General features: G+C 34.8%; 1 protein-coding gene across 1 annotated transcript; it reads left to right on the top strand.

The window, feature by feature from the left end:
• The first annotated feature begins 7,211 nt into the window (after window positions 1-7,211).
• On the top strand, window positions 7,212-7,835 carry LOC149223506 (uncharacterized). Its single transcript, XM_089387927.1, has one exon. The coding sequence runs from the start codon at window positions 7,212-7,214 to the stop codon at window positions 7,833-7,835; it is 624 nt and encodes a 207-aa protein (XP_089244053.1).
• The last annotated feature ends 15,299 nt before the right edge of the window (window positions 7,836-23,134 follow it).

The following is a 23,134-nucleotide window of genomic DNA, read 5'->3' on the forward strand; positions in this document are numbered from 1 at the left end:
TTCTAAAAAAATTTCAAAGAGCCTCAGGAATCCATATAAATGAAGGAAAATCTTCTTTCTTTTTTGATGTTGAAGACAAGGAATCTTTGGATTTTCTGAGTTCTTTGTTCAATATTGGAATAAAGCCCATAAAGGATGGCTTAAAATATTTGGGTTTTCATCTCAAACATGCAGGTTATAAAAAGCCGATTGGATGTGGTTATCGGATCGTTTCTTCAAAAGAATTGAAGGATGGGAGTTTAAGTGTCTATCCATAGCAGGCAGAGCGGTTCTGGCTCAATCTGTTCTGGCCCAGATAACAGTTTATTGGGCCCATTTATACTATTTCCCTTCTGGAGTTATTTCTATATTGAACAGGCTCATGGAAAATTTTATATGGGGAGGAAGTAAGGAAAAAAGAAAATTTCACCTGACTAGTCTTTCGAAAATTTCCTTACCAAAAGTTTTGGGAGGTTGGGGAATTATGGACATTAGGAATTTTGGCAAAGCCCTCTTATGCAAATCCATTTGGAGGAGCATAAATGGGGACATTTTTTGGAGCTCCACCATCAGAAAGAAGTACATGGGGAATAAAGACCTCTGTTATGAAACCAGCTCACAAAAAGATAGAAAAGAGAGATCCACGCCTTAGAATTCAGCCTCTTTGAGGGGGCAACCTCCTTTACATTACATAAATGAACAATTCTTGGATGATACAAATGACAAAACCTCCTTTCTATATATAGGAGTCTAAGGGGTCACAATATAATCCAGCCGACCTAACAATAATAATATAAAGCCACAAAAATAACAATAGAGGGATTCTATGGGGCACAGAAATAACAATATGGGGGTAATAGGGGCACAACAATATAAATAGGGGGTATAACTACAATAGTAATGGGGTAATCACTAGTATTATAGGGACCCAACATGCCCCTCTCCTTCAAAAAAGTGTTGTCCTCAACGCTTGAGCAGTTTTGGATACTTCTGCATAAAATTCTCATCCTCCCATGTGGAATCTTCAGCGGATAAGTTCTTCCACTTGATAAGATACTCTGAAATTGATCGATTTCGTAGCTGTCGAGTTCTTGTTTCTGTGATTGCTTCTGGTTCCAATATAATTTTTCCTTCCTCGTCAAGTTCTGGCAATATTGTTTGAATTGGGAGCTTGTCACCTATAACCTTCTTTAAACATGAAACATGGAAAACTGGGTGCAATCGAGAAGCTGCAGGAAGCTCCAATTTGTATGCCATAGTACCAATCTTTTCCAACACCTTGTACGGACCATAATACTTTGGTGATAATTTATTATCCTTCTTAGCTTGCTTTAGGGACATTTGCTTATATGGTTGTAGCCGTAGGAATACCCAATCACCTACATCAAAACTTCTTTCACTGCGATGTTGATCTGCCTGTTGTTTCATTCTATTTTGTGCCAACACGAGGTTATCCTTTAAGAGTTGGAGGACTTGTTGTTGATGTTCGATGTGATGTTCCACTGCCTGAACCTTAGAATTTTCTCTTAAATATGATGTGATGGATGGTGGTTGATACCCATAAAGTGCCATAAATGGGGTCATTTTTGTTGTTGTATGGAAGGAAGTGTTATACCACCATTCAGCTAGAGGCAACCATTTGACCCATTGTGTCTGTTTATCAGATACAAAGCAACGAAGATATCCTTCCAAACATTTGTTTACTATCTCAGTTTGCCCATCAGATTGAGGATGATAAGATGAGCTATGAGCTAACTGAGTACCAAGACAAGAAAATAATTCTGTCCAAAAATTTCCAGTGAAAATGGGATCTCTGTCACTTACAATAATCTTTGGGTTTCCATGTAGCTTTTGAACTGTTTCCATAAATGCAGTAGAAACTGTACTGGCTTTAAATGGATGTGATAATGCACAAAAGTGTGCATACTTGGTAAGTCTGTCAACTACCACCATGATGACACTCTTTCCCTCAGACTTGGGTAAACCTGTGATAAAATCCATTGAAACCTCCTCCCAACGTTGGCTTGGAATGGATAAAGGTTGTAATAGACCTGGTGTCTTAATTGTTTCAACTTTATTTTGCTGGCAAACCAAACATTCCGCCACAAACTTTTGAATATCTGATTTAAGGCCATCCCAAAAAAATTCCTTCTTAACCCTGTGGTAAGTTTTTAAAAATCCTGAGTGCCCTCCTAAGGGAGAAGTGTGCAATTCCATAAGAATCTTTTGTTTTAGCTGGGAATTCTTACAGAGGTATAAGCGATCTTTGTACCATAACGAATCATTTTGCCAGCTAAATGTATCAGAAGTACTGGAATCTTGTTGTAGCTTTTGAATAAGTGCCCACACTTCTTCGTCATTCTTCCATTCCTCCCTTGCTTCGTTTATCCAATCTGGTTGGATAATAGAAATGGCACACAACAATGCTTCCACATCCTCATCCTTTCTTGAGAGTGCATCTGCCACCACATTTTGCTTCCCTTTTTTGTAGATGATTTCAAAGTCATAACCCAACATCTTTGTGACCCACTTTTGTTGCTCTTCAGAGGATAATCTTTGTTCTAAAAAGTATTTAAGGCTATCATGATCCGTTTTTACCTTGAAGTGTCTTCCCATTAGGTAGGGTCGCCATTTCTTAAGTGCATGGAGTATTGCCAACATTTCCTTCTCATAAATAGCTTTGTTTAAAAACTTTCCCTTGATTGGACGACTTTCAAAAGCAATGGGTCTTTCATCTTGCATTAGAACAGCACCAATTCCATTTCCTGAAGCATCACATTCCACAATAAAGGTTTTTGTGAAGTCCGTGCGTAGCTAAGACCGGTGCTTGGCACATTGCCTCTTTAAGATGTTCAAAGGCCTTTGTTGCTTCCGAAGTCCATGAAAATGAATCTTTCTTCAATAATGTTGTTAGAGGTGCTGCTATTCTCCCATAATTCTTAACAAACTTGCGATAATACCCTGTCAACCCAAGAAATCCTCGCAGATGCTTTATGGATGTGGGGATTTTCCATTCCTTAATGGCTTTAATTTTGCTAGGGTCTACCTTAACTCCTTCATGAGATACAATATGACCCAAATATTCCACCTCCTGGACTCCAAAGAAACATTTGGATCTTTTTGCATATAATTGTTTCTCCTCCAATAGTTGTAGCACCCTGTCAACATGTTCAACATGATCCTTCCAAGACTTGCTGTAGATTAGTATATCATCAAAAAATACTAACACAAATTTTCTAAGGAATGGTTTGAAAATTGAATTCATCAAACCTTGAAATGTTGAAGGTGCATTGGTAAGGCCAAAAGGCATGACCAAAAATTCATAATGACCCTCATGAGTTCTAAATGCTATTTTCGGAATGTCTTCAATCTTCATTCTGATTTGATGATATCCCGAACGAAGATCCAACTTGGTGAAGTAAATTGATCCATGCAATTCATCCAGTAATTCATCAATAACAGGAATGGGGAACTTATCTTTAATAGTGAGCTTGTTGAGCTCCCTATAATCTGGACACATGCGCCATGATCCATCCTTCTTGTGCACCAATACTACTGGAGCTGAGAAAGAACTTTGACTCGGTTGAATTATACCAGCCTCTAGCATTTCTGCAACCATACGTTCAATTTCACTTTTTTGGACATATGGATATCTGTACGGCCTGATGTTTGGAGGAACACTTCCTGGAATCAGATGAATAGCATGATCATGATCACGCATAGGTGGGAGACCTTTGGGAGTCTCAAATACCTTGGAATGATTGTCCAGGACTTTTTGGAGATCTGGAGAAATAGATGATTCCAATGTGGAAACATCTAGCGAACATAATTGTGCAATTACACCTCTTTGCTCCTTTTTTAGAAGCTTTGTCATGCCATTAGAGCTGATTATCTTTCCTGGTTTCCCTGCAATACCCCTTAATTCAACTTCCTTTCCTTCCACAGAAAATTTCATGAAAAGTTCTTGAAAATTAAAAGCTATTGTACCCAAGGATTGTAGCCATTGGACTCCTAGTACAACATCAGCACCTCCCATTGGAATGGAAAGCATTGGGCTAGTCAATACATATTCTCCCATGGATAGCTTGATATTATGGCACTTTCCAGAACAATTTATTGTTCCTCCATTTGCAATCATCACTTGACACTCTGGTGCTGGATATAGGAAGCAATTCAATTCTTTTGCTACCCTACAATGAATAAAATTGTGGGTGCTTCCTGAATCAATCAACACTATTACCTTTTTCTTCTTGATTTGTCCTTCTATCTTGATGGTTTGAGGAGTGGTAATTCCCGCCAATGCATTACAAGATATGGTCGGATTTATTTGTTCTTCATCTAGGCTTTGTTCCTGGAATATATCCTCTTCTTTTGACCTTTCTTGCTCCTTTTCTTCTTCCTCTTCACAATCTATGTAGAATAATTTCTTCTCAGCACACTTATGACCTTTTGTGTATTTGCTATCACAATTGTAACAAAGCCCTTTTGCTCTTTTTTCTTCCAATTGTTGTGGTGTCAACTTGTAGGTTGTGGAAGACTATGGGCAACAACACTTCCGTCTTTATAGTTGTGAACGGTATGCTTCCTAGTTGCCATAATTTTGCTTTCCATTTTTCTTGCTAACCTGAATGCCTTCTCTAATGAATCAGGTTCCCAAAGGCGCACATCATGTTGGATATTATCCTTTAAAGACCCTATGAACACATCAATCCTATGCTCCTCTGGAATATCTTTTACCCTTATGTTCAATTTTTGGAACTCCTCAATGTGCTCCATTATTGAACCCTTTTGTTTGAGACTTATCAATTGGCTAAAAAAAGTGTTGCTTTTTGTATCCTCATAATGTGCTATCAATTCTTCCGTAAAAATTGCCCAAGTGATAAATTGTTTACGAGAACAAAGCCATTGATACCATACAAACTGATTTGGTTCCAAATATAAAGTTTCCATACGTACCTTTTGTGTGTTTTGCACATTATTGAGATCGAAGAATTGCTCCATCTGTAATATCCATGTGGCGGGATCCTTGCCATCAAACTTCCTCATATCGATTTTTGGAACATGGTGAGTCTTCGATCCAACATTAGAGTCTATGGAATCATGATTAACATTTCTTTTGTTCTCATCATGAGTTTCCTTTACTACCTTTTCACCATTAGTGACCATTTCTTGTAGCAACTTCTTCAATTCATCCATCTTATCATCCATGCCATCAATTTTAGCGTCCATGCCATTCACTTTAGCTTCCATGCCATCCATCTTAGCTTCCATGCCCTTTATCTTAGATTCCACGCTATTTACCTTAGATTCCACGCCATTTATCTTAGATTCCACGCCACTTATCTTAGCTTCTGTTAGCTTTTGTGAGCGTGACATTTGTTGCACTTGTTCTTGTAATTTTGATATATCATGTAGCATTTCTTCCTCTTCTTCATGAGTCATGCTAGAGCTTTCAGGTTCCTTACTAGGTGTTTGCATTTTCTTTCCTCGGGGCATCAGTTACCGATAATAATGTTTTACTATGCCCTTTGAATTCCGTTAAACCAAGCTTACACAAAAATAAAAATAAAAACTACACACATTTTTCACTTTATAGAAGCCTGATATTGAATCTGATGTATCTCTGTAATTTCGAATCATCCAGTTCTGAAATTTCTACCTGCAGTAGCCCTCTGCGTCCTCTTTCCAATGCCACAAGTCTGAGCCAAATTGGATTCTCCAAGGAAGAGTTATGTGAAATCTCCCACAGTGACTTGCTTTTAGACTGGTTCAGTAGAGCAAACTTGTACGACGTGCCACGAGTCACTGTTTCAACCTTTGAATCTGAAACACACATACAAGAAACTAAAGTCCGTCCTCTTTCTGTACCTTTTTACGAAATTTCAATCCGATCCTCAGAGAGCGAGTTATGACGATTTTCCCCAGGTCACCTGTTTTGAATGTAATTCAGGAGTCTTCAAAAAGGCCAACTTCCTCAGATCATATCTCCGAACATATCACGCGAAAAGCTCTGAAATTCGGACCCAAGGTTCAGCGCCAATTCTTCTCAAGTGGGTTTCTTTTGCAACTTCTGAAACATCACAGAAAAAAAGTTATAGCGAAAATGCCACGATGACCTGTTTGGAGCAGCGAAACCCTAGAATCCAAAGCTCTGATACCAAATGTTATGAAACCAGCTCACAAAAAGATAGAAAAGAGAGATCCACGCCTTAGAATTCAGCCTCTTCGAGGGGGCAACCTCCTTTACATTACATAAATGAACAATTCTTGGATGATATAAATGACAAAACCTCCTTTCTATATATAGGAGTCTAAGGAGTCACAATATAATCCAGTCGACCTAACAATAATAATATAAAGCCACAAAAATAACAATAGAGGGATTCTATGGGGCACAGAAATAACAATATGGGGGTAATAGGGGCACAACAATATAAATAGGGGGTATAACTACAATAGTAATGGGGACCCAACAACCTCATATTCTAGTATAGGGAAGGTATAATCGGAAAATCACATGGATCTGCAATTTGGCAAAGCTTTCGTAAAATTGAATCTTTTTTCCTCAAAAACCTATTTTGGAATGTCCAGAATGGAAGGGATGTGTATATTGGATATGATCATATCATAGGATCGGGGGAGAATTTTATTATTCCAACTTCCATCATAATGGCTCTACACAGAAACGGGATCTTTACATGGAGTCAACTAATAGAAGAGTGGCAGGGAGGCATCCCTATATGGAAGAACTTTCAAGGTTTGGGCCTTAGTGAAGATCTTGCTCAGCAATGGGCCCCTTATCATGATGTTTATGACTATCTAAGATGGAGAGGGATTAAGGGGTGGGATGATATAAAAGTCAAAGATATCTATTTAGTTCTGGCAAAAGCAATCCCCCTCCCTTTTTAGCACATCTTTCCCTTATCACTGTGGAAAACGGGGGTGGCAAACAAAATCATACATTTCTCCTAGCTCGTTTTTCACAACAAAAATCTAACTTGGGAGAATCTACAAAAAAGGAACTAGTCAGGACCAAGTATATGCCTATTATGCAAAAAAGGGGAAGAAAACAACAATCATATTTTCCTTACATGTAGCTATACTTATCAGTTATGGAGGGATCTAACAGTATTCTTTGGTTTTAGTTTGGTGGGTCACACAGCTATACAAGAGCCTTTACGTTGGTGGAGCTCGTAGAATGTATCTTACAAATCAATTCCTCTTCTCCTCTTATGGACAGTTTGGAAGCGAAGGAACAAACTATATTCCGAGATGGGATAGAAGAACAAATGCCTGTGTTTGAGCAGATCATTTCGATGTACAATTCTATCCCTAAGAAGTTGTCCACAAGCAAATCTAGAATTTCAAAGTATCACACGAAGATTTTGATGAGTTATCCGCGAGCCTTTTTCGACGAAGCTGCACAACGGGGTTCATGTGCATGTGGTGTTTTCATATCGATGTATGAAGATCTACATTTCTCCATTTATTGGAATGGTGGTTTTGGTTCAAATAATAAGGCTGAGGCAATGGCATTGGCGGGCCTTCTTCAGTTCAGCTCCTTCCTGAATATTCAAATGCTTCAGATATATGGGGATTCCAAAATCCTAATAGAACAGGCTTCAGGGAAATTATCCAACAAGAATCCTATGTTATCTAGATGGATGAACAGGATTAAAATTTTATGGAACAACAAACCGGATTACACAATCAATCATGTGGACAGGTCACTGAATTCTCGGGCAGATGACTTGTCAAAGAAGAGCCTTGCAATAAAGCGTGGTTCATGGAAAATGGAGGTTCAAATACAAGCTACAACATATCAGATAGAAGATTTCTCCCTTCCGAATACCTAGTTTTCCTTTTGGTTTTTGTCTTCCTATGCTTCATAGGCTATTTCCTCTTCATAAAAGGTATGTCGGTCTTTCCTTGACTTTCTACTTTTGATGGGATGGCTTATTCTAGTATGGTCTAGTATATATATCCATGAGTATATGGCTAAACTCTATTTGTCCATGCTTCTCACATTTCCTTCATCAAGAGAATTTTGATACTATGCTTTTCGGCTGGCACTGTTTACAGCTAATATTTTCTGCATATATATGTTATAGTTCATTTCCTCTTCTGTAGATATCTTTTATATGAATATAAATCATGTTTTTTTTCGTTAAAAAGAAAAAGAAAAAAAAAACAAAACAAAACAAAACAACTTGGATTTACAAAAATCCCTACCAAATTTTATCAAAATCTTAATAAAATTCCCATACTTTTCAAAGCAAATTGATAAGCTAATTAAACTACGACCATGCATTATACAAACATTTTAATCTACGATCATGGATTATACCAACATTTTAATCATAACCAATTTGCCGTTGAAATTCCATGTGGCTATTCATAATGTTCCTGCTTGAGGCGTTTGTTGTCATTATTAGACTAACAAAATCCCCATGTAGATTGCTTCCGTGTGCACACACCTCTGTCTCCAAATATCATCACCAACCGTCTTATTCGCGCAAACCAAAACAAGGAGATCTCAAATCCAAGAATAATCAATGGAGAACCGCAGCCTTTTAATGGAATCCGTATACAATACATATACATACAGAAAAATGAATGATGAAGGGAGTATTAACTAATATTTATCCATTAATGAATTAGGTTGTATGAGTGGAGGTGTATATTTTTATAATTAAATAATATATTTGTTTAAATTTAATAATAAACATATACAATCCAGCAGCACATTAATAAATTAATAACACACTAATTATTAATTACCATGCATTCAAACAAGTACTCCAGAAGCTGTCATGTTCGTTCCTTTGGCAGCAGATTTTCACAGATATTTCCTGTGGGTCGTTGATGTTGTGTCAATATATGCAAAGAATGTCTGTGGATCTCGGCGCTCTTGCTGGCCCGAGGGCTGAGGTTTCCTCCCATCACGTGTTGTTGGCCGGATCGGCGGCTGCTAATGAGTGAATTTTACGTGCTAATTGTCGTGTTAATGGATGACAATACCATGTGTTTGTACGTAGTTTAAAAAGGAAAATAAAATAAGTGTTGTTTAACTATTTTATGTTTTGTAATATTTGATTGGAATCGGTAAAAAAAAAAATTGGTTAAATTTTATTATTTTGTTATTAAAAATTTGTTTTGGAATGTATAAATATATTTATTATTTTTAAGAATAATTAGAATTGTTATTGAAAATGCATTTTAAAGGTATAAATAGATTTATTGTTTCAAGTAAAGTTTTTCAGTAGAAATTACATAAAAGAAAGAACAAATAAGTGTGGTTCATCATCAAGATCAGATGAAAAGATAGACCATAATATAATATTTAACATTAATAATATATAAATTAAATTATTTTATCACGATATTATTTATACAACTTTTTCTCATAAAACCGTGATCATATCTAACTTCATATATACACATTTTTATTTATTAAATATTTGATATAGTGTATCAGAATGTCATTAATGAGAAAATATTATATAGAGAAGATAAATTATACAAAGTCCATGATTGGTAGTTTATTATTTGGGAAATTAAATAAATGGTAATATATTAAAAAATGTTATTTAGATATTTTATTTTACTCCAATTTTATTTATAAGATTATTATTTAAAAAAACAAAAGAAGCATGAAACTTGATTATTGAGGGGTGATGTTCTCTTTAGTAGAGGTCCTTTTTTTCGTCACAATGGTTTCTTCCTCCTCCATCCTTGGCATTTGTTTGGCAATAACAACTATCATATAGTCCACTTATTGAATTTGGAGCTCAAGGCATTTGTTTGGCAATAACAACTACCATATGGTCTACTTACTGAATTTGGAGCTCAAGAACATCCATGTAAAGTAAAATCTCATTATAGGTTGCATTTTTCTCTAGAAGAACCTTGCCTATTGCATTATTTAACTACCAATACAAATCAATGGTATAATAATACATTGGGTTTCTACTCTAAGTATTGCCCATGCCTAATATCCATGCATGAACTTGGGATCAACTTCCTCCACCTTTTCTATTTTGATTTTTAGGCCCTACTCATGAGAGGACTATGGCAGCAACGATGCCCTTGAACGCTAGTGTTAGCATGGGCCATGGAGAAAGAAATGGCATAATTATGGGTCAAGAGGGAGGGAAGCAGAAATAAAAAAAGAACAAGAGGGAGGGAAAAAGAAATAAAAAAAAAGGTTGAGCTAGAAAGTCAACCAAAAATAAAAAGATACCAAATCAAAAAACTGAACCAAAGATAAAATCAATAACAATTATGAATTACAATACATAAAAAAGCATACCAATAAATTGATTCTAATAGTTTGCCTAGTTTGCCTATTATTTTGAAATAAAGCCAACTCAAGACAACTAACCACTATGTCATACAATAAATCCCAACAACCCTACTTATTAAAAGCACACTCCATATCCCAATTCATAATGAAATAATGAATATTTGATTTATATAAAAGGATTTGGAATTCTTCATTGCATATTTAAGGGATATGCTCCCATCCATTTATCTCCTCGTAAGTTTGAAAGACATGGAATAACAAGTTTGGAACATCATCATAAATGTCGTGTAAATACATCCCAAGCCCTTCATCTAAGATTTTATATTTAAAAAAACCTTAAGGAAAAAAATCAATGAACCTTGCTTTCATGGTTTTCACTTGCTCCCAAGGCACGAAAATGAGATGACATTTAATGATTGTAACTCGTTCTTGTGTAAATTAATTTTTACCTAAATTGTCTCGATTTGTTGTATTATTTGTTTAAGCTAGTGTTGTGAAAGTTTATTTACTTTTAAATGAATTTTGTTATTAAAAAATAGTCTAAATGATATATTTGAATTGTGAAATTTAAATATTGAAATTATAATAATTTTATATTTATAGGTTATTAATTCAAAGTGCAAGTTTTTAAAATAAATATAATTAATGTTTTTTAAAATAAATTTAGATTATAAAATTGTAATTTGAATAATAAATTAATTTTAGTGATAAATTCAAATTTGGTTTCAAATTTGTGACGCAAGTGCATGGGTCAACAGTGGGGCAGTCGGCTGTCACGCACCCTACTTGCAATTGAATCCAGCGTTGTGGAACAAGTTTCTTGTATGATGTGACGGATGTGTCAGATGTCAGCTTGTGGCTGATATGTATATATGTATTGAAAAAGAGGGCCAATAAAGCTTCTGATGGGAACTAGCCCCTCCCTTTAAGATAAAACAAAAAATCTATGTATGTTAAAGTGTTGGTGTGACGAAGTAGATTGTCATTTTATAATGATTTTGACAATTTCATGAATGAATCCAACTATATTAAGAGATTAATATGACAAGTTCAATACAATCTCTCATTTTAACTAAGCAATTTAATTAGTGCAATAGAATTTAGTCTTTTTGTATGTGTATAGACATTCAAGACTATGAAAAGTTTCAAATCTAAAACACCTATCAAATGTGATGGTTTAGGCATCATTGTTTATTGAGGTGGAGGAATCCCTGGACTATCAAGATTTGCAAGCTGGTTAGATTACAGTGATGGGGTGCTGTCTATCAGGCTGAGGGATTGCCCAACAGTCAAAAGTGGTTGGAATAAAAAAATCAACAGTATTTAAATCATGTTTTTGATGGTAGAAATAGATTCAACCCCATCAAAAACCTAAAAACACCTAAAATTTTGAAATTTGATAATTATAGACTAGTACAAAAATCCCTATAAAATTTTATCAAAATATTACACAAATTTCCATGATTTTCAAATTGTAAGATAATTAAACTACGCCTATGGGTTGTACAAGCATTTTAATCCTAACCAATTTGCCAGCAAATTCCATGTGGCTATTCATAATCTTCCTGCCTCAGGCGCTTGTTGTCATCATAATCCCCACGTAGATCGCTTCCGTGTGCACACCTCTCTGTCTACAGTAATCATCACCAACCGTCTTATTCGCGCAAACCAAAATATGGGGATCTCAAATCCAAGAATAATGAATGGAGAACAGCAGCAGCCTTTTAATGAAACCAACGTCCAGCAAACTCAGATCAGTTCATTTATGGATGGAATCCGTATACATTCAGAAAAATGAATGATGAAGGGAGTATTAACTAATATTTATGGGTTTATTGATCCATTAATGAATTAGATTGACTAATTAATTTGGTCGTATATTCTTAAACATATACAATCCAGCAGCACGTTAATAAATTAATAACACACTAATTATTAATTACCATCCATTCAAACAAGTACTCCAGAAGCTGTCATGTTCATTCGTTTGGCGGTAACAGCAGATTTTCGTTTTTTTTTTCACAGATATTTCCCGTGGGTCGTTCATGTTGTGTCAATAAATGCAAATAATGTCTGTGGATCCTCGGCGCTCTCGCTGGCCCGAGGGCCGAGGTTTCCTCCCATCACGTTTTGTTGGCCGGATCGGCGGCTGCTAATGAGTGAATTTTACGTGCTAATTGTCGTGTTAATGGATGACAATACCATGTGTTTGTATGTACTTTAGAAAGAAAATAAAATAAGTGTTTTGTAATATTTGGTTCGAATTCGAAAAACATTTTTTTATTAAAGTTTTATTATTTTAATAAGGAATTTAGACTTCAGTGTTCAGAGACTCCAACGGGGCTAATTTGACCTAATAAACCTGGTCAAATCACTAAAATAGTTAATTAATGCATAAATAAATTTATCATTTCCAATAATAATTAAAATCATCATTAAAAATACATTTTAAATATATAAATAAATTTATTGTTTTAAAATTATTAAAACATTCAAATTATACAAAGTTCATATATTGAATTAATCTACAACAAAAATAAAATATATTAAATTTAATAGTAAAGTTTCATAATTTTAAAACTAGCATTTGCACCAGATGTTGCAAAAAAAACGCCGTAAGGCATAAAGTGCGGAAATCCATTATCCATGTAGTGTGTGCATTATTCAACAAGGTGGATCTCTTTAAATCTGTTGCAAACATTTATGTTATTGCATTGCTAATTTATTTAGAATCTACTACTACCTCCTCTTCTTGGAATATTAAATTTCTTATCACCCCATGATGACAATCCCTCTAATTATTGGAATCACAATTTTTTCCACTTTAGTGGGTTTACCGTCAACCTAAAGAAACATGGATTTGAGTCACTCAACTAAAAAGAAATTGCTAAATTGCTATTTATCATGTTTTGAGTAAAAACAATTAATAACTCATATTTACAACCCTTGAAATATTTACAACCTTTTAAGTCTTGTATTTATAACTCATATTTATAACCCTTTAAAATGAAACTAACTATCTATATTTTTATTAATAATAAAAAGAATCTTCTTTATAAAACTGACACTCACATGCTACTCCTATTGAAAAGGAATCAATACTCTTTGATAAGCAATATTCTTTGATAATCAGGGAAAGCATTATACTCGACCTCAGGGAACTCAGTGGGAAAAATTATCAATAACTAGTTAATATTGATTTGCATCAATTTCTTTTGGTCCAACCAGCAATTAAAATCCATCCCCTGCCACTGCAACAATAATACACCATATATCACCTTCCCATTAAAACTGAGAATGAGCTGCAAATAACTGTGAGAACGCGGATGCCTCATAAGCATGGAGTTAAGTTTGATCCCTGAGCTTTGCTACAATCCTCAACTGTAGAAATATTGAAATTTTTAAGAAGACTCTGGCCATTTCATAAGCAGCTGACTTGACAACAGAGTTTGTCTGTTGCTGAGTCCCAATCATAGAGATGTCTATATGAGTTATGTCAATGTCTAAGTAGAGTTGTTGAATATGGAATGTCAGTGTAAGTCCTCATATCTGTCCAACTTATGTCAAAGCAAGGATGCTACATAGGAAGAAAGAATTGGTTAATCGGTTGTGGATGATGGCATTTTTCCTAGAAAATGCAATATCTCCTTCATTGATTTCAAAACTCCATTGCTTCACTTGCACCTATCTTCTCAGGCTTTCATATTGATAAAAACAATGTAGAAAATTTTGGTTCAGTTAGTTTCAAACCATAAAATCTACCCCAACTTCATCTAATGGGCTTGTAATATAGCCTTCTTTCCCGCATTTTCTTGATTATAAAATAATGTCAAAGTAAAACAAGAGTTAGAAATATTTTTCAACAATAGTCACTTGCATCAGATGATTATTATCTCGCTTGGTTTTCATCCTTATGGCCTAATATGGACGGACACGTCACATTTTAGGGATGTCTTTCTCAGAGGGAACGCCTTACGGTGTAAATATGATCGCGCAGTGGCATGAAATGACAGTGCATATCTGAGCAATTGAATAGTCAAACATGTGAATAAGGTGCAATGTTATTACAACGTTAATGCATTATTATTATTGTAGATGATAGAGAGACTGAACAATTATTATTGGAACGTTATAGATCTCTGTCGTGTTAGTTTCCTCCACCCTATAGATGCCATTTTCAATGTATGTGTTACATCATAAGGAGGGTAAAAAATAAAATTAATAATAATAATAATAACACGACCCTGAGAGATGTCCCCTTGTGCGTTGCTGCTTTATTCATTGTCATTTGGTATGGTGCATTAGTTATTTTGGAGTGAAAGGCATAATTGTTTAACATTTGTTTGAAATTGGAGCCTAAATTTCAAAACAAATTGCGTGAACAACACATTTAAACTTCAATTTGAATTGAGAATTGGAGAGAATGGGAAATAATTCACAGCAATGGCGTGCAAGATGATGCCATATGTGGTCTGACTTAAATTCAAATATAATAGATAATTTTGTTTTGGGGACCAACACACCTATTCCATATGATCTTGTTAATGATTCGAAAATTTATGAATATGGTGAGCCTGGTCATTTTGTACGAGAATGGAGGGGTAGGAAGTGGTCACCATCGGGGTCTCAGTCCTCGATACAGGTGGTGTAGTTCAAGTTATGGTCGTCGTTCTCTAAGACGTTGATGTTTCAAACCTATATGGGGACGAAGTATTAGCAGGTCACCTCCACCTCGTCATGATCATCGAGTTCAACCTTGCGATCATGTCTTCTGCTTCTGGTGTGTTCACTGTGCCATGAACTATCACAGAGTCATATTGTTCACTTTGTAGGAGTCCATACAATCATTTTCCAAGAGTGTGAATTTCTTGACTTTATTCTCTTGAAAGAATTTCTTAAGGATTATAGACAAAAAGCATAACACATACAAGAAGAAGAGTGAAAAATGAAGATATTCTCTCCCGAACTTGATGATCCTGAAACTACTAAAATCATGTATGGTTCAAAGTTGAATGGCTCAGAAACTGCTACAAATTTTAGGGAATCTTTACAAGAAAAATCACTTTTAGAATTGAGCACTACAACAAAAAGCACGGAGAGTATTTACTCATCGGTGCTATTAGGAAGGGAACTGAGTCAATGCATAAATCTTCCTGTCATCAGAGTGAATCAGTTGATGTTGAAACATAAGTGATCGTTAACATTCTTAAAGGAAATGATGGTCCAGGAGGTGTGTCTTCCAATACAATAAAAGATCATCCAAATACACCAAGTCTTATTTCATGTAATAAAGTTACAGTGGATGATGTTTTGTATTGTTGCTGCAAAAGGTTACTGTATCATCTTATGGTCCTGAATTATGGTCATGTGGTACTTCAATCATGCATTAATATCACTGAAGAGAGAACTCTGAACTGCCAAGTTTTTCAATGGATACACCCTGGAGATTGACCATCTGTTTGTTTAAAGTTGGACCATATCTTGGAGAAAATATATCCTATAGAATATGCTGAAAGGAAAAAGCCAGTTCTTGTCCAAGAAGAAGAACACCGACACCAACAAATAGAGGGGGTTATGACAGATGCCCTTGTGGGATAGGATGTTTTCGCCTTTGATATCAGTAACCAGAAGGCCTCTTGCTGCATCAATTTTAGTATAATTCTTAGGGACATGCTAGCGATTTTGTACGTTTCTTGAATCAATCCCTCGATGTAAATGAAATACTCAATTCTCCTAAACACCACCTTGACTTAATGAATATGGCTGTGGCTGGTCAGAACTCTGGATCCTAAAACTGGCATTGATAATGACAAATTTCTCTAATTAATTCTGAAGTATACAGGCTATTGATCTTGTCGTACCTAATAATCCTGAGGAGAGCTCAGAGATCATAGAACAACCGTTTAAAGCCCTGAAACAATTTGTAAACTCAACCATCGGAAAAGAGTAACGATATGTTCCTCCTAATTAGACAGGATCTGAACTGCTGATAACAGAAGGAAAGAAATAGTAATTCCTTTTCACATTATCATAAGACGATGAAAATGTCATAAAAAAAGAGTACATACACCTTATCATTATCTGCACAAGGCTACGCATGCAGGGAAGAAAGACATGAAGAGTCTCTGCGAAGAGTTTCATCGCCAGCAGGCAGTCTCTGCGAAGAGTTTCATCGCCAGCAGAAGAGTCTCATCGCCAGCAGAGCAGGCCTGGCCTTTCATGGCCCATTACCATGGGAAAAAAACTATTTTTCTATGAAAAACAGATTAAACGAATGGCAGAAAACACCCCAATCATCTAACACACAAAATAAATGGCTCAGTATCCCACACGTCACATTTTAGGGATGTCTTTCTCAGAAGGAACACCTTACGGTGTAAAAATGAAAAAAGAATCATATCATTATTATTTCTTTTAAAAGAAAATCAGGATTTCCTCTCCTCGAGAAATTAGCGACGCATTGATTACGCCAAGTTTTAAACACTTCTAAACCTCAAGAATCCTGCATGTAGATAAGCAATGCCCTTTTTTAATGAGTTGAATTTAATTAGAATGTCGGTTTAAGAATATTTTAATATTTAATGTTTATTGAACTTAATTAAATTGCTGGTTGAAAACTATATTTTGTTGATTTAAAAATAAAAAGTGAATTGATTGACCTGCCTTTTGTCATTTAGGATATTAAAATCTAAAATATTTTTGAAATTAGAAATCTATCAATTAAAAATATTAGTGTATTACTTGACCTGCTTTTGTCATTCTGCCTTGTCACTACGACTCTGTATATTAAAATCCAGAATATTCCTGAAATCCACTAAAATACCTTCCAATAAAGCCATTGGCAATATCAAATTTTTTAAAATTCTAGAATACCTGAAGTCACCGAAAAAGGAACTCAAACTCTTGAGGCACAACCTCCAATTTCTCAGCTTTCAAAGCAGGTTAGGGTTGTGCGCCCTCCTGGATGTAAACACCTGTAGCCCTATATAAATAACAGATCACAAATGCAAACACACGCGAAGACAGTAGAAAGAAGCAACTTCTATATATATATGCAATACAATGATGTGTTTCACACAGAGTGAGAGTTTAGGCAATTTATTTAAAATCCATATGGAACCTGCAATATCTAAAACGAATTCAAATACTATTTTCTGCAAACCCAGCATTCGCGTATTCTGATCTTAGAAAGTGGCCTTGTTCAGCACCGTAAACGTGACGGAGGACGACTGGTCTATGCTATACGAATTGTATTGCAGGAAGAAGTGCGCCACAAACAACCGCGCCACCATCACAATAATGTCTTTGCCCCCACACTGCTTGTTATCGGCGGACGTTTCATCCGTTTCGCGGCCGTTGGACCAGAGAACGTACTTGAGCATCTTCTCCCCTTCCGAACCCATGAACCGACGGGGCACAAACTCATCCACTCTATCGAACAACTTTGGATCCTTGGTCGCAAAAGACATGAAGAGTCTCTACGAAGAGTCTCATCGCCAGCAGAAGAGTCTCATCGCCAACAGGCAGTTTCTGCGAAGAGTTTCATCGCCAGCGGAAGAGTCTCACCGCCAGCAGAGCAGGCCTGGCCTTTCATGGCCCATTACCATGGGAAAAAACTATTTTTCTATGAAAAAACAAATTAAACGAACGACAGAAAACACCCCAATCATCTAACACACAAAATCAATGGCTCAGGATTGCACACGTCACATTTTAGGGATGTCTTTCTCAGAGGGAACGCCTTACGGCGTGATTACTCTGCGTGTATATGCAGATTTATTACTCTTACTATGATTCTAATTACTTTGTCCCGATTGGTGCATAATGTTTATCCAATATAATATTCTAAAAGTAGATAATGTTTAGAGTATATAGGAATGTAAATTATATATTATATATGGAAATACTACATTTTTAAAGAGTGTAAAATATAATATATATATATAGAAATATTAGGTTAAATAGGATATATCATCTATATATTGAATTGAATATAGATTTAGGAAATGAGAGAGGTAATTTTTCAAATATTTTAAATTTTTATATATAATATTTTAATATTTATGTAAAACAATTTTATCAATTTATATTTCTATATATATATATATATATATATATATATATATAAAAATAATTCTTATTCCATTGATATTTCAATTTCTTAGTATTAGAGAGAGGAGATTTATAATGTAATATTCAAAAGAATATTAATTAAAAAAGATAATGGAGAGAAATAATAAACATTTTAATGTGAATAATGTGGGTTATAAACAAAATATTTCAAAAGTCATATTAATTAAAATATTTAAATGTCAATTATGTATGTATTATATAAAACAATTTACAAAAAAGTTATGGTTAAAACAATTTATTGATGTTTGGTCAAAATAAAAGATATTTGTAATTACTTCCTTCCTTAATAAGGGGTTTATATATATATATACACACACACACACAACTCAAGAGATTTGGTCCTTTAAGATGGTTGATAGGTTAGAGGTTGAGACGAATTCTCTTTATATATATATACACATAAATGAAGAGATTTTGGTCCTTCTAGATGGTATTATCTATAATTTAAAATAAAATTAATTAAAGCTCTATGTGGAAGGATTGTAAAAAAAGAAAGATAGATATATAGGATGGAAATATTTAATGTAAAATGAAATAAAATGGATCCTCTCTCTCTCTCTCTCTCTATATATATATATATATATATATATATATATATATATATATATATATATATGATGTTTAAAACTCAAGGGATTATCTCAAGTGGAGATGGATTTATAGGCATACTTAGGATTGAATGAGAAAATGAAAACTATGGTTTGTAAATGAATAAATAAGATAGATAAGATGAAAGCCCATGGGGTGTAAAATAAAAAGTGGTAGGGTGTTCTGTTAAGGAACTATTTGGTGGAAAGGTAACCAAATTGAAACCCCATAAGAAGAAATATAGTCATGCTAAGGGCTAGCGTGGCCCAGGCTGAGTGTGATCCTTGGGTGGATTTGATGGCTTAGATGACCATAGGTCGCAGTTACTCAAGCCACATGTTAGGCATGTCATTCATCTCAACACTCACACTACCTAACAAACAAACAAACAAAAGATACATAGGATGAAAAGATTTAATGTAGAATAGAATAAAATGGTAGATTGTGTGAAGGTAGTCCATGCTTGGATGTCCCTTGGGATAGTTTAATTCCCCCGAAGGTTGCTCCTCAAACATTTGGTATTGGTAATAACACTCTAATTGCTATTTCTATTTTAAGAGTAGCAATTTTTGCTATATTTATTGAAACAAATATAGTGTAATTTAAACGCTTTACATTTTATTTGGCATATTCTCTAATGAGTTAGCCAAAAATTGTTGAAATGGTCTACTTGAGTTTTTAACTATGTATAGATTTAGTGCTTTGAATGCATTTATGTTCGAAAATGCATTTTAAATAAAGAAAAAAGGCAAGTTGACTTGGATTTGTATCACCAAATTTCCATAAAAAAATAAAAATGTTTTTACCTATGTATAGATTTAGTGCTTTGAATGCATTTATGTTCGAAAATGCATTTTAAATAAAGAAAAAAGGCAAGTTGACTTGGATTTGTATCACCAAATTTCCATAAAGAAAATAAAAATGTAAAATGATCAGATTCCCCATGTGAGTAATATAAATTTCATTAAATCCAATGTTGTTATAACTTTTTTTTATAAAATAAGTTACTCAATTTATCACCTTGTTAAATCATAAATATATGTCATAATTCTAAAGCAATAAGAAATTAAAGAATATGATGTTCCACTAAAATACCAATCTCTATCCATAATAATGTTTTAAATTATGGTGGATGGAAAGGGGACAAAGTAATTAGGGTGGAGGGAAAAGGATTGAAAATGATTAGTGTGGTTACATTGAGTTGCTCTAAGATACAAAATAGCCTAAACATGAACCCCGACTCTACTTACTCTCTCTCAGAATGTAGTCCATCACTATCCTCTTGCCAATAAAATTTGGTACTAAAGTGCATCTTGAAAGGTCAAGGATTTGTCTATCACTATCCTCTTGCCAGTAAAATTTCGTACCAAAGTGCATCTTGAAAGGTCAAGAATTTAGTTGACTGCAATATATTCCCCCACAACTAAGAACACATCGTTCCTTGACTCCCAATGACCTTACATAATTTGTTTTTCTAATGAACCCAAAACCTTCCTTCTACACTCCTTCAACATCACCTTCCGTCATAGGTATAGAGAGTTGAAGCACACAAGAGGGTGTTTGTTTTTCTAAGCATTAACTTTGAAATTGGTAGAATCGGTTAGAGAAAATACATCTATTCTCATGTCCTATTTAGTAAGGACCTTATAATAATCTAAAATTTAGAAATATTAAACATTTGTACCACCAACTACTCATAACATTCGACTAACTCAAAACACCCTTATCTTCACATTATCTAAAATATGTAAAAATGTGCTTAACCATATGAAATATCATATAATTACAATATTCATGGACCTTATTCGATAAATCTTCCATTACTTACTCAAAAACCAATTAAAAAAGATCTCATCTTTAAACAACATATCATTATTATTATCATTCACTTCGGGGTTTCCTTTCGGTATGCTAGTACATATATAAAATGAAAAATACACTGAGTGTACAAGACAAGCACAATGTGCGAGGGACGATCTCGGTTCCAATGCATTAGACAAGGAATCTAGACAAAATTAGAATAATAGTGTAATGGAAGATCTTAAACAACTTTGCCGCCTCAATGGCAGAGAAGGACAAAGAATCTAGACAAAATTAGAATAATAGTGTAATGGAAGATCTTAAACAACTTTGCCGCCTCACTGGCAGAGAAGGACCAACTGCGTTGTATTCTATTGGAGCTTTGCAGTGGCCTGGATTGTGGATCGTGGCTGCATATAAGAGAACAACTGGAAGCGTTAGACATGCATTCATTTGTTAAAGGTGTCATTTTCAAATACCTATAAATACCAATAAAAATGTATAACAAATGTATGCTTTGTGAGATGGGGAAGCATCCTATGGGGATGAGGGGAATATTTGCGCCAATCTTCATAGTTGTACCAAGTGCTGAGGGTTATACATGGCCTCTTTCAAAATCTTCACTACCCTTCTCTTCTTATCATCTATCTCGTCGTCTCCGCTAATCCAATAACTCATCGGCGTCTCATTTCATAGCGCTCCGGTCGCACGGGAAGCCATTTCTCAGCCTGCTCAATCTTGGCCACCTGCTCGATCTTCCACCAGAGGCTCGATCTTGGCCACTTGGTTAGCTGTGGTTGTCCAACTTGCAGACACATTAACGGATGACACATAAAATAAAAAAGGACCGAAACATTAACCAGTAGACAATGAATACATTAACTAAAAACACAGAAAATCATAAAGAAGTGCTCGTGATCAACCAACGGAGATTAAATTTTCCCAAACTTTTAAAGGCTTTCCCAAACGCCAGGATACAACAATCAATTGATAATTCCGATGGGAGGACCTAGACATGGATTGGAACGACACGCTCGTAAAATAGCATGGATATGTTGAGATACAAGATCAATTAAGCTGATGCTTTGGAAAGGGTTGAGGGCCACTGATAACATTCTTTCCCTTACCATATATAATTTTAATGAAAGACATGAATAAAATTTGCATGAAATAACCAAAATTTAACCTATATTATCCATATACATTTATAAATCAACCATATTAATAGGGTCTCCTACATCTGCAATGGGTGGATGAGAAATTGGCTAATTATGTGAGAAAATCTCATCTAGTAATGATAACATCTACATGGCACAAAGGAAAATAAGAGTACATAATGGGTTGATTTCGCATATTTTCTAGACAGGTTTGGGTGCTTGCTTTCATGGACTCAAATTGGGTTTTGTGCACTTCTTTTTGTTCGGTCTATACCTCTTTCTTTGTATCACGAGTAAATTAACTAATGAGAGCTTCCTGAAATGTGACTTACCTTGTTGAGTCATGTAGATTCCATAAAAGAATTGGATATCTTATTTTGATTCTCCATTGACAAGTACAGTGAGCAAAAAAATAGCTATAATCTCAAGATAGAGATCATTACATAGGTCTTATTTTGATTCTCCATTGACAAGTACAGTGAGCAAAAAAATAGCTATAATCTCAAGATAGAGATCATTACATAGGTATTGCTTATACAACAGGGAAAAAAATTTAATAGCATTGGAATTAGTTCTTCAATTGTTTTTCCATCAACTAAACCAAGTTAATATAAACCATCAGAAGAATTTAAACTCCAATACATCTCCAATCATCTCACATTAAGTTTATCTAATATTTGGGCGAAACACTCTATGTTTTCCACATCTGAAATGTCTGCTTTCTCCACGCCTACTAATAAACTCAAATGCTGCAAGCGACTTCCTACCCTTTGACCCACACCCAAATATGCTATATTTAGTTCTTAAATTATTCTTTATTGTGTTTTCATATAAAAAAACTTATTCACGTTGCTAAAGTGTGGCCAATTTGAATTTCAAAAGTGGCCAATCACGGTCTTGTCTGTCTTTCGTACAATTTTCTAATTGTTATTGTGGGCTCCAATACGTAAGGAGGCGCTGCAAGCTCGTGACCGACAACAAGGCGGCATGAAGGCCTAACTTCAATTGACACGTCTACAATCTGGTCACTGCACCAATTTTATATAAATCTAATCAATGGATGGCTAAGCAAAACTTCTTCTTTAGAGAACCAGACCGCTCAAAAGAATTTTCTTTAAATTGTATTTTAAAGAGAGCGGAACTTTAAATTGTATTGTAAAGATCTGTCTGT

Source organism: Pinus tabuliformis, chromosome Q, assembly GCF_031772625.1.
Source record: "Pinus tabuliformis cultivar Carrire ecotype Pingquan chromosome Q, CPIR1, whole genome shotgun sequence".
In the NCBI taxonomy this organism is placed as follows: domain Eukaryota; kingdom Viridiplantae; phylum Streptophyta; class Pinopsida; order Pinales; family Pinaceae; genus Pinus; species Pinus tabuliformis.

Bases quoted from the DNA above. Each gene is read 5' to 3' on its own strand.
- LOC149223506 (XM_089387927.1), top strand. From the start codon at position 7,212: ATGGACAGTTTGGAAGCGAAGGAACAAACTATATTCCGAGATGGGATA.